The sequence below is a fragment of the Candoia aspera genome, chromosome 3 (genome assembly GCF_035149785.1).
Source record: "Candoia aspera isolate rCanAsp1 chromosome 3, rCanAsp1.hap2, whole genome shotgun sequence".
NCBI lineage: Eukaryota > Metazoa > Chordata > Lepidosauria > Squamata > Boidae > Candoia > Candoia aspera.
This window is the reverse complement of record NC_086155.1, coordinates 14,987,065-14,999,990: the sequence shown is the minus strand read 5'-3', so window position 1 is coordinate 14,999,990 and position 12,926 is coordinate 14,987,065. Positions and strand designations below refer to the sequence as shown.

At 36.9% G+C, this 12,926-nt stretch overlaps 1 protein-coding gene across 1 annotated transcript in view; it reads left to right on the top strand.

Annotated features, from left to right (window-relative positions):
- RTF2 (replication termination factor 2) overlaps nt 1-7,910 on the top strand; it is a 55,968-nt gene extending 48,058 nt beyond the window's left edge. Inside the window, exons 6-9 of the mRNA XM_063297026.1 lie at nt 862-975; nt 3,414-3,468; nt 5,502-5,588; nt 7,039-7,910. Of these exons, the coding sequence (XP_063153096.1) occupies nt 862-975; nt 3,414-3,468; nt 5,502-5,588; nt 7,039-7,226 (444 nt within the window). The 3' untranslated portion in view covers nt 7,227-7,910. The remainder of the gene's footprint in view (nt 1-861; nt 976-3,413; nt 3,469-5,501; nt 5,589-7,038) is intronic.
- Nucleotides 7,911-12,926: the final 5,016 nt, after the last annotated feature.

Here is a 12,926-nt window from a genome sequence, read left to right as displayed (position 1 = left end):
GGACGAGCAACGGGAGCTCACCCCGCCGCGCGGTTTCGAACCGCCGACCTTCCGATCGACAGCTCAGCGGTTTAACCCGCAGCGCCACCGCGTCCCTCTTTATAAAAGTACTTATTGTCTAATCCCTGATCAAAGAGATCAATTTTGTGATTTCTGCCAATTCCATAATCTTTACAATCCACTCCTCCGCTAGAAGCTCCAGATGTTGAAAATTGGATATTTAAAGTTATAGACTTGGCAGAGATGGCAAACTGACAGGTCTAATGAGAGAGAAATCTACAGGCTTTTATTAAAGACTAGACTCTGCTTATAGATTATATTATAAAAGTAGAGAAAAATAGCTTGATGGTGAAGGGTTTTATATAAGGGGAGATAATGGAACATTTAAATAGTGATTACAGCAGTACAAAAGAATAAGAAATGGTTAATGGATCCTTGAGGAAAGTGAAGGGCAGAAGTAGACTACATATTTTTAAGTTAGAAGTTTAGTTTTGTATTTGCAGGTTTATGTTTTGTATATGTTTATGTATTGTGTTTTTTATGTTTATTTTATGTGTAGAATGAATGAATGAATGAATGGTGTGTGTATGTATATATATCCATCCATCCATCCTTACTTAATGAATGAAAGTGAATAAATGGTTATGTGGCTGCTAATGAATTAATCGTACTTATGGCAGAGAAAGCAAACACCTGAATTACAGAAATGTGGTACAAGACACACATTTAAATCTAGTTTAATTGTGTTCTTTGGTTAATGAAATACCTGGAATATAAATAATATATCTTTTACTTTCCAGTGCTTCTGTTTGGAATTGTCCTATATCATAAATAATGTCTCTCTTTTTTTTCTTATTAAAGTGTGGGATCCCTTTTCAAGATGACGATGTGATTATCCTTAATGGCAATAAGGAGGATATAGAAGTGCTAAAGAAAAGAATGGAGGATCGAAGGCTGAAAAGTAAATTAGGGAAGGTGAGATCTAAATACATTTTCTGAGGTTATATGCAGATACAGGGATAAAATAAGAACAGGGTTGGCATGGAAGTTCTTGGTTCTGGAGCAGTGGGAATTACCAGGAACACTTCAGCTTTTACAGCAATAAATGTCATTCAAATAATTTCTGCTTCCCAATAACATTGCTGTGTCCAGTGGAATTCACAACAGAACAGAAAAGCCATTTATATTACACTGTAGATATAGTGTAATATAAATGGCGTTTCAATAGCTGTTGAATAAGCAATTTTATATGCTGAAAACAGTGGAGATCTATTCAAGACACAATCACTAAACATGGTTCATTGCTACTTCGCCATTTATACCATTAGGTAGTTAGATAGGTATTGTGTTTCATTTCCCTACTCATTTTTGAAGATTGCATCAGGGAGAGGAAGCAGAAAATTATGAGTGTGTCAGAAATTACAGAAAAATAAGTTTTGAATTTCAGAAGAGACTGGTGAGAGTAGTCTTATATTTTGCAGTTGACTCACTCCACCAAAGAAATGTTTTCTGTTATTTCAAAACGGAAATGGAATATTTTTTTAGGCTCTTGTTAAGGTTTTAAGGTGTTATAAGGTGCTTAGTGATCTCAGTGACTTGAGATTAGTAATACCCTTTTAAGGTTAATTATCTACAAAGGAATGACAAAAGTGTTTTGATCAAAAGTGTTTTGATCAAAAGCTGCTGTCTTTGCTATTAATTTTTTCTCTAGAATGAAAAAGTAGCAAACTTTGCCACCCAGTAGATGACAATGGTACAAACATATGATATTATCAATCTCCCAGAACTAAATTTACCTGACATATTTCCGCGTGTACTTTTGATACATTGCTATAGTATATTTGGTTTTGTTGAGTTGTTTTCTCCTATTTTAAAAATAGCAACAACTTATACGTAATATAGGAGACAATTCTATTTATTTCCAAACTCAAATATAGGAGTTGCCCTTCTTTGGCCCAGAGAATGAAATATACAGACCAAATATCTTTCATTAATTGTACCTGTAAACACCTTACTGGAATACATGCACAGCCAGAAGTGCATATTGGCAATAAGCATCACGTGCTTTAGTGTCTCAGTGAATATAGGAGTATTGTGGGGTGAGTGGGTTATATATGTTCTTAAATATATCTCTCCTCCAATTAGAAAAAGTCTAGCTTTTAGAGTACCATATATCAACAATATAACAGTATTTAAAACATCATAAAGACAAAGGAAAAGTTGAAGTTACAATAAACCATGAGAGAAGACACATTGCAAACCAATTTCATCTTCCTAAATTTAAAAAAATATATAAAATAGCATGCTTACATCCTTACGTTCCATTGAGTATTGGTTTTCTGTAAAATGATGAGTATGTCAGCACCAGCTTAGTTTGAAATATCTTTGGATATCCAAAATGTCTTTGTATTTTGTTAAGCGTGTTTGTTGGATTCCAAATACGTTTTTATATTCAACAGGACCTGAAAAGTGTTAGGCAGTGAACTTCCCTTCAGATGGCTCTCCAAAGGAAAATGCTTACTACCGCCGAAAATGTGTGTCATGACAAATGAAAAGCAGGATTTCTTTTGATTTATTAAAAAAGTAGACGTAATGCCCCTTCAGATATAGATATACTGTAGATATAAGCATAGACATAGATGGATATAGATATAGATTAATATCCATCTAATAATTACTGTATTTTAAGTGTGTGGCTAATTTATTTATTTATTCGATTTCTATAGCCACTCTTCTCAGCAAGTGACTCAGAGCAGCTTACAACAATAAAAACTATAAAACAATTAAGACAATTTCAATTAAAACAATTAAATTACAGAATAAATATACAAGGCCACCAAGTAAGCAATGCATAGATTTTAATATAACCAAGAACTGGGACCATTCACACACTCGGAGCCCCAGACCCAGGCACATAACCAGGTCTTCACAGCCTTACAAAAGGCCAACAGGGTCAGGGACATCCTAATCTCTGTAGGGATTTATATTTATATAATATTTACTAATTAGATAGATAGATAGATAGATAGATAGATAGATAGATAGATAGATAGATAGATAAAATTTACTAATAATATTTACTCCCTGCCAGGAACTCTTAGTATTTGTTTCATGAATCAGAATCAAAACATCTAGAATCAAGAGACACATCTCCTCTTTGGACAAATGTGTTCCATAATTTTTTTTCCAGCAACTATTTATTTACTTGCTTTTAAAGATTATCAAATGGACTCAGAAATACCTAGCCTTGCCTTTAGCTGAGTAAATTGCATAGCTTTGTAAGTCAAAAGCAAGGAGTAAAAAAATGAATGTATGAAACCTCTCAGAGTCCAGAATAGCTATCATATGCATCTTTGGATGTTGTTAGTCTTTGAGCCCCTTAGATCATTTCTGGTTTGTCCCTTTTGTTTCAGAAATCCAAGAAATCTAAGGCAGCAGAGACCAGTGTGAAATCAGAAGCCGCTGAAGGTGAGGTGTTTACATTGGGATCAGTTTTTAATGCCGAAAAGAGATTTAAATTGTTAAAAAACAAAATAAAACATCCTCCCCTCTGTCTCCTACTGAAGCCTCATCATCGGAGGAAGGGAAATCGTCCATTTCCCAGTCAAATAGGACATGGGATTTATTAGCAGAGATTGCAAGGGGGGAAGGGGAAGGAGAAGAGGACTTACATGCTGTATCCTTTTTTTAAAAAAATTTTTTTTTATTATTAATTGTTCAAGATATAATTAAGGCACATAATGCAGAATATAAGACCGATAGAATACAAGTCTAAAAAAGAAACAGGAAAAGCTAAAACGGTGCAAGAATAAGCAAAAGAGCATATCAGACCAGTGGCTTCTGACCTTTTCCAGCACAGGTATAAAAGTACATTAAAGTTAATCTCTTACTATTAATTAAACATTTAGTAACACTGTATCTCTAAAATCGAACCATTCAGTCATCAAAACCTAAAATCAAGACTTCTTTTGCGTTACAAATGAATAATCCAAGAGCAGCTTCCAGATGAGAATGAATCTGTTGAAACAGATCCTTCAATTTTATCTGACTGGAAGTTGCTGCAGCCTTGGCGTGTTCAGTAGGCTTGGAATTTTCTCTTTTCAACATCTCAGGCTTGTTCTTCCCTTTGGTCTTTCCCTTTGAATTCTTTTTCGTTCCTGTCTCATAGCCATTACAGCCTCGCTTCATCAGCAGGTTTCTGAAACTGTTGGGTTCCAGAGTCTAAAATCCTAATCCTATCGAATCCTAATTCTAAAATTCTGAAATTACTAATCCTAATACAAGAAACTAAAATTACTAATTCATATTAGATAAAATCACTAAATAAACTATCTTAAAACTAAATAAAAGAGTAACTAAAATAGAAGAGGTAAAAGCTCACTAAAAACGCTGTCATTCTGTGGCCATGTTGCTCTGCCCCCTGCAGGGTATCTATACAATCTCTCCTTTAGTAAATATAGATGGGCCTTTTCCAAAGCCTGCTTTGATGCCCTCCTTTCATCACTGCTTGCAGGAAGATTTCATGGGACTCCTTATTCACAGAGACTTTGCCCGTGTGGATCCAGGGAGGCAGAAACTCTTGCCCATGTCCTCAAATGGTGTCCTTTTTATGATGCCCCAAGATGTGCTCTGACCTCCCCAATTATTTCTAAATTTGTGGGTCACAGTGACAGATTTTACGTTTATTTCTTTTTAAGGGATGCTGATTCTACACTCACACACCAGGTGGCCAAGTATTTTTATGAAGCTATACAATTACATAAAAAATTTAATTTGATATATTGTTTTACTATTTTGTTTTTTTCCTTTCTCCTGACAATGAATTATTGAATTAAACTATTTTCTTTTATTGTAAAGGCTGGTCAGAGACCATAATAAAGTTATTCATTCAAATAAATAAAACTTATATTGTTATTCTGTTATTATTTTCTGTTTTGTTGTATGGAAACCATATATTGAGTGAGTTTACAGAACCTTCTTATTGAATTAACTGATTTTTTTACTTCTCACCATACATTAATTAATTTTATAACTGAATCATAAATTAACCAGAAGGGTCTCACACATAGCTATGCCAAAGAAGTCTAACCAGAGTTACCACTAATTAAGATTACCAAGTTGTGCAGATATTTATGTCTTCAGATATACCATCTATTCTGATTTATTAGTGCTACATGGAACGTACTTGTGAAAACATGATAGTGAAATCTCTAGTGATGAGTTCAGAAAAAAGTAGCTACAGAGTATGTGCCATTAGAACTTAACACAAATGTCCTCATTCTTTTTCTTTTTTTTAAAGTGGGGCAAACATAGGCAATACTCCTCCTTTTCCCCTTCCTTTTCTTTTAAAATTTGGCCAGTTGTTCCTTCTCAGGGAATAGCATGATGGAGACTTGTGTTCCTGTGTCAAGCACAAACTAGTCCAACTGAAATAAAAGTTTCAATAATAAAAGTAATCCATATTGCACTATTTTACCTTTTTTTTTTTTAATATTACACAGATTCACAAAGACCATCTCAAGTGAACACTGCAAATGACGCTACAAAATCTGGAGAAAAGAGAAGCATCGCCTTCTGCAAGAGTACAGGTTGGTAAATTAGGTCCAAACCTAATTTATAAGTACTCCACTCAATAATATTACAGTTAAGCTCTTCTTCAAAGAGGTCCCATCCATAAACTGAAAGATGAGAGCTTTCACAATTAAGTTCCTTTCTTCTTGAGAGAACTTTCCCTACTGCTCTTAATCATGGTTGAGTATTATCTGTTGAGCTTTAACCATAGGTAAACTAACTAGGCTTCCCTCTTAAGTAACATTTGAAAGTCAAGCATTTAACTGTGTTGGGCAGCTTGCTGGACTTGGTTCTTGGCAGATTATTTGAGGTGTTACGTTTTTATGTTAGCAAGACCTGAAAAATTCCCACTTATGCCTCAGGAGACCAGACTTTTGGGATGTACTGTAAACATTTCTGTGAAGCGTATGTTGCATCATATTTGGATAATGATAGTGATGATGATGATTATATATCTTCCTATGATTATCAGACTTCTTGAATAAAAAGTTCTCCTGTCCTTAAAATAATATTTTGATGCAAAAATTAAAAAATAGGAAAACTAACATTTTGAACTAGCCTAAAATTTGGCGTATGTCTATTTTAGTAGGATATGTATTGTTTATTTGTACAGGTAGTCTTTGACTTATGACTATTCATTCAGTGACTGTTTGAAATTATGACGGAGTTGAAAAAAGTGACTTATGACCAGTCCTCAAAGTTATGGTCGTTGTAGTGCCCCTGCAGTCACATGATCAAAATTCAGGCCCTTGGCAGCCTACCCACACTTATGACTGCAGGGGCGCTTCAACTCCCACCACCTGCCTATCTCCCCCTCATCTCTGCCCTTTTGGCCACCCTGCACCCTGCCTTGTGAGGCAGCAAGTAGCCCCAGAACCGTGCAGCTCTGGGGCTGTTTGCCATGCCCCGGGAAGCCGCAGCCACCCCAGCTGAGTTCCAGCCACAGTTGCCTTGACCACCCTGCACTGCAGAGGGCCAGGCCGGGCATGCCTTGTCAGCAGTGGGAGCAAGAAGCCAGTGAAGTTCACCTGAGGTGGTGGAGTGCAGGGTGGCAGGGATCTCGGAGTGCAGGGTGATGAGGGTGACTGCAGCTTGGGTGGCTGCGGCAGGGTACAGGGTGGCCAGAAGGGCAGAGATGGAGGGGAGATGGGTGGGGGGAGTTGGAGGCAGTCCCTTACCTTACTGAGGCTCAGGGCTGGGAGGGACCAAGCCCAGAATGGCTTGGATTGGGGTGGGTCCTTGGCTAATGACCGGTGAAATTAGTTTAACAATGGCAACAGGGAGTGCCAGGATTGCTGTCGCTAAAGGATGCAGTCACATGACATCTCGCCTTACGGCTGCATCACTTAGCAACAGCAATTCCAGTCCCAACTGTGGTTATAAGTCAAAGACTACCTGTATATACATACCATTTTATGGATGGAGAATTCATGTTCCCTCTTTTCTTTGTCCTTTGTTCTATGGCAGTCAGTGAAAATGTGCCATCTTCCTCTGGAAAAAGCATTAAAAGTGCATCAGAACCTGTGAAGAGGTCCTTTGTACCCAGTGAGGAGAAATCAGAAGCATACAAGTCTATTTTTACTTCCCACAGCTCGGCCAAACGCTCTAAGGAAGAGTCTTCCAATTGGATTACACACACGGCATACTATTTCTGAAACAGAACATTGTATGATTTGGAATGTGTCCTTCTTTTTCCCACCTATTGTTTTCTTCTTATAGGAGAAGCTTTTGTTATTAAAAATTGTGCTTTTTAATAACAAAACAGCTTTGAGTACAAGCCAACATAGTTTTAAACAGGAGATAATAAAAAAGATAGCTGAACTTGGCTTTGAGTTTTACAGGATATATAATTTGAGTATGTACTCATCATAAGGATCACTGTTTGATTCCTTTTTCAGAAGTGGTGAACTCTACTTATTTTAGCTGTGTTCTGCTTAATTAATAATTAGGCTGCATCTGAGTACACAGGAACAGTTGGTATCTTGTAAATATTTTCTACCAGCCCATCCTTAGTGGGAAATTTTGAAATTGTGAATAGAAAGATAAAGGCCAGCATTAACATCACCCTACTCAGTTCTTCTCTAGATTTGTTACAGGTGCCACTTGAGACATTTCCCCATTCTGTTTTCCAAATGTGAGATTAATTTAATAAGTCCTAGTTCTGAAGCAGATACAAGAGCTTGTTTATCTTTCATGATATAGTTCCTACTAATCTAAGAGTTCTTATATTGCTGAATATCAAATTACAACCTTTATTCTGCAGTTTCTAAAAAGAGCAAACAGTGTTTTGTAACATTCTGACACCTTGTATGTTCAAATAAAACACAATAGTTGAAAAATTTGTCTTTTTAAAAATTTTGGAGATTGCTTTGGATCAAAAGAATTGCAAGCAAAAGGAGAAGATATAATTGTGACCTCTGAACTCTTGTCAAGCTAGATTTTGCAAAGTGCAGGACCACAGTTTAAAGTTGGATGAGAATGAGACAGAATATTTCCTCATTGAACCCAGAAAGTTCTTGATAAGAATTTAAGCAGTCTTGAATAGACGTGTGACACTCTGACAAAGGCATTTTAACATTAACTTCCTCTGAATAAAAGATTTCCTCCAGGATCCCCAAGGCTTGTCAGAGTTTGCTAGAAAGCATTTGGCCTGAGAGATCAGGAAAAAAACACCAGGCATTTCTATAAAAATAAATGTATTTACAGAAAGCATAAAAACAAACAGTTTCATATCCAGATATCCTGGATAGGCTCAAAAGCTTCTTACAAGCTCATATTTACAAGCTCAGACATTCACATGCACTCTGAGTAGGACTGGGAGGAAGGCTGTGTAAAAGGAAACTGAAAACAAGTCCAGGCAAACTTTCTCTAGGCAAATCAGGAGCTTTACCTTATATGGCCATTCTTTTCACCCAAAACTGAGGATACTTAAGTTTGATCTGTTCACCCTGCCAGAGGGATTTGCTACCATAGTAACTTAAAGGCTTGCTCTTTGCAAAAAACAAGGAAATACCAACAAGGTTGTACTGAAAAAGCCCTACTTCCACATCCACCTGCCCAATTGCTATGACAAGTGAGCACACAAACAACCTCCAGTGTAGATCTTCATGAGAAAAGACAATCCTTCATGTTGGATTGTAGTTATAATCCAGGGCAATGTAGCGTTGCTACAGTATCTCATCAATGCTATAATAGGGAGTATTCTTCAGAGCGTTGGGGACACTAGAGGATTGTCCCTTCCTGCCCCTCCATCCTATGTCATAGAAACATTTTAGAAATCGGAATACCCAAAGAAAACTCCATGAGAAGCACAACCATTGTTATTTAATGCCTTGATTAGAACAACCAAGAATGCACAAGTGAGTGTACAAACTTTCAAGATTTCTAGAAAATTTGAGAGCTGCTGCTTCACTATGTGCCATGGTAGCATGTGAGATGCTCTGATTATGAAGTGAACTCCGGTTTAAAAGACTGAGGTCCTCCTCTCCTCATTTGCCAGCTCCCTGCAGAGGGTTACATAGATACCCAGAAGCTTCCTGCCTAATCAATACACATCTGCTTTTTATGAAAATCTATAAAGGGCAGAGCTGATCAGCAATGGAGGAGGTGTTTGTTAGTTGTTAGACATTGCTGGACATTGCGACTCTACGTTGTCTTGGATTATAACTCCAACATGATAGATTGTCTTTTCTCATGAAGATCTGCACTGGAGGTTTGTGTGCTCACTTGTCACAGCAATTGGACGGGTGGATGTGGACGTAGGGCTTTTTCAGTAGGTGCTATATGGATTGGAGGTCTTTGTGAATCCAGGTATGGCTGGAGGAGGAATCTGCAGCTGAGGACCCAGGGGGAGCAAGCAGGATTAGAGAGAGAGGTCTACGGAACAGACTGGCTAGTGGCAAAGACTCCTGCAATTTGAAAGGACAGACCAGAGGTCAGAAAAGACAGTTTGACAAGATGCTGAAATTCCAAAGCCCTCAGAAGAGTGATACTTTTCCCCTTTTCCAGTGTAAGGAACTGTCTAACGGTATGAGTTTATCAAAGTTGCGATAAGGAACATTCATGTGAATCAGAGAGAAAGGGCGAGGAAGTTAAAATGCAAAAAAAAAAACCCTCTGTAGAGAAATGTTCGTGTATTAGAAATAGCACAAATTATTCACTTGAAAAATACTGTTAATGATAAACCATTGTAATATAGAGAAGAAAAGTGAGAGAGTGTGTATAAAATTCCAGTCCCTTTTCCCACCATCTGACAACTATTTTTACTGTTTTAATAAAGATATCATCCAACTATGGATTTCTGACATAACCAATTCATCTTAATCCTGGATTAGCACTGCTCAATTTTTTTTTTTGTCAGGACAGAAGAGCAGTTGAAATTGAGGTTTGGGAAAACTGATTGTATTTAATTTGGTAGTACTTCTTTAGTTACTCCTAAATAGTGTAAGTTTCCAGATTAACTAACTCATCACCTCTTCGTACCAAAAAGACAAACCAAGGCATTATGTACTGTTTGCATAATGCCTTCCAGTTATGCATGGCCATGCTAGCTGGGGATGGTTAGACCTCTACTCCTATACATCTGGTCGAACAGCAGGAACATAGACATAATGGGTACTCAAACATGGCCAGTACTGCCACCTTGTGATAGTTTCCAGAAGGAGCTTTCCATAATTGGTTCAGAACTAAAAAAGTGCGAATTTTGGACTGCATAGTGATGATTCTTTCTATTCATGTAGATAAAAACTGGGGGGAAATGTCACAAGTTCAAGTAATAGAGCAAGTAGTTTTTAAACACTTAAATTTAAGAATATGTAACAACTTGAAATAATTCCAGAGATCTTAAAAGCATGCACAAGCTATGTGACATTTGAGATACCACTAATAATGGCATTGCTTTAAGGGTTGTTGTTTTTTTGTTTTGTTTTGTTTTTTGTTTCTTCCCCTAATATGAATGAAACTGTCTTTATTAAAAACAGGGGTAAGATAGAATTGATTTTAAGAACTAATCCTTGAGAATTCAAGCCCTCAGAAAAAAATTATAAGATGATTGAAGGAGCTGTTGGATTTCCAGGAGAAAATCACATCTGATACCCTCTGTCTTGCATTAGGGACCTACAGTTAATGGGTACTGAGCAACTGATAAAAGGTTTAACAGGTCAGTCATCAGACCTATATTATATTCATTTCATGTGTAGGCCTGTGTACCTTCTGGGCCATACTTGAGCCTGAATGTGCAGGGGTTCCCCGAGGCCTGAAAATAAATGTATGTATGTATGTATGTATGTATGTATGTATGTATTTTATTAAGTTTAGAGCAAAGATAAAAACTACAAAAAAAACAACTACAAAAAGAAAAAAGTTAAGTTAAAAAAAAGATGATCTTTTAGAGATTACATAAAGAGGTGACTTCCAACTTCTAACAGCAAGAATATATAACAATTTCCCATAATCAATCCCTTACTCTGTATTAGACCAAAATCACATTATTTCTATAAATCATTCCATTAGCAAATTATAAAGATCACTAAATACACTTGCTCCCTCCCCTTATACTAAAAGAAAAGGAAATATATAAACCACCTAAACAGCCTCCCCCCCACAAAAAACCAACACTTATTTTATTACTTCCTTCCTACCACTATTCTATATACTTCTGTCTACTATAATAAAGATCAAACTACAAAAACATAAATTTTCTATTCCTATACTTATATTCTTAATACTACAATCTTAATCAAATTAAACCTTAAACCAAACATTTACTATTCACCTTATTGATCTTAATCCAAATCATTAAAGCAAAACTAACATCAAACAAGCCTTAAAATCAGTCCAGATAAACATTTTCAAACCCTTACGCCACTTCAAAATAAACCAAAGCATTCAGATATCACCACAGTACACACAGGCCATTTTTCACAAAAAGATCAAACATCCCAACTGCCCCCCTTAAATGCTTCAACTTCTCAGCAGAAAGCCTCCCGTACATAACAGCCCCTTCCTTTCCATAATATTCCATCAGAACAGGAACTTCACTGATAGTTTGCAATTTGATCTGTCCCTTTAAATTCTTCAAGTCAACCATCCAGCTGACATCAAGAAAGGGTCCCTCTTCTGGGGGAGATGGGCGGTGACGAAATTAGATAAATAAATAAATCAGGCATTTCAACAAAAACGGTCTCGCTGTTAATAGAAACATTCGTATCGTTGTTAAGGTCTTCAAGGTCTCCTTCCACAACATCCACAGCCAGATGCCACATTTCAAGGTTAATATTTTCTACAATGTCCCAAACATCTTTTATAACAGCTTGACAAGAATTGGAAAGAATCTGTTTGAGGTCTCAATGGAGCTCTGAGAAATTATGCCATCTTCCATGTCTCAGGCAGTAAATTATGGCACCCCCTAAGTATTCAACCAGGAAACGTAAAAGTGCAATGGAAACTTTCCAAAACTGTTTGCGTAAGTAAAGACTGATAAGACACAGTTCCCCAGGGAAAAGTAGCAGCAGAAAACCAAAGAGTGAAAAAACAGATTCAACGTGTAGGAAAAATATTAAAATCTTCAAATTCAGGACAGAAGTAATAATAGGGAGACAAATGTTACTTTTAATCCTCAATATTTGGATGGAAACAAGCCAAAACTTTAAAAGATTTTTAAAAAAATAATCCCAGGAATAACAATAAGCGCCAAGAGAATTTGCTTCTCCTTGCTGTAAAAAGCCTCTCTTAGGGTACATAAACTTAAAAAGATAAAAATTGGGTGATTTAGAAATGGGGTGGCCGGTCTTAGTGTCCCTTTAAGGCTACAGCGTGTCTTGGAAATGATGGCATCCCTGTCTCCCAGTGGCTCTTACCGGATTAGCATGACCGCTGTTTGCTGCAAATCGCCATTCCGGAGAACAAATGGGGTGATTCCAAGCATTTTCTAGTCTGTGAAAACGCTCCTGGGCTTCGGGGAAAGCCTGAAGCCTGAAAAAACTGCCATGTTGTCAGTTCTGTCCGCGGAGCCCACGGACAAAGCTGTTTAGTCCACCATGTCCCCCAGTAGAAGCCCCCCCCCCAGGCCTGAAAAATATTTAAAGTGTTCCTCCAGGGTCAAAAAGTTGAGAAAGGCTGCCTTAGGCTGCTAATAGGGTCAGTCTAAGACTGGATTTCAGTAGAGATTCTTATATATTTTTACTGTTACCCTATTGCATTGTTTTTCCTTGTGTATATAAAAAGTGAGAAAGAAATCAGGCCCATTTCCTTATTTTGAAAAACTCCAAAATGCTATTTGAAAGAATTTATTAGAAAGTCAGACAATTGTGTTTACTATTTGGCCAATATTCCTAATATACAAGTGCCAATTTCAG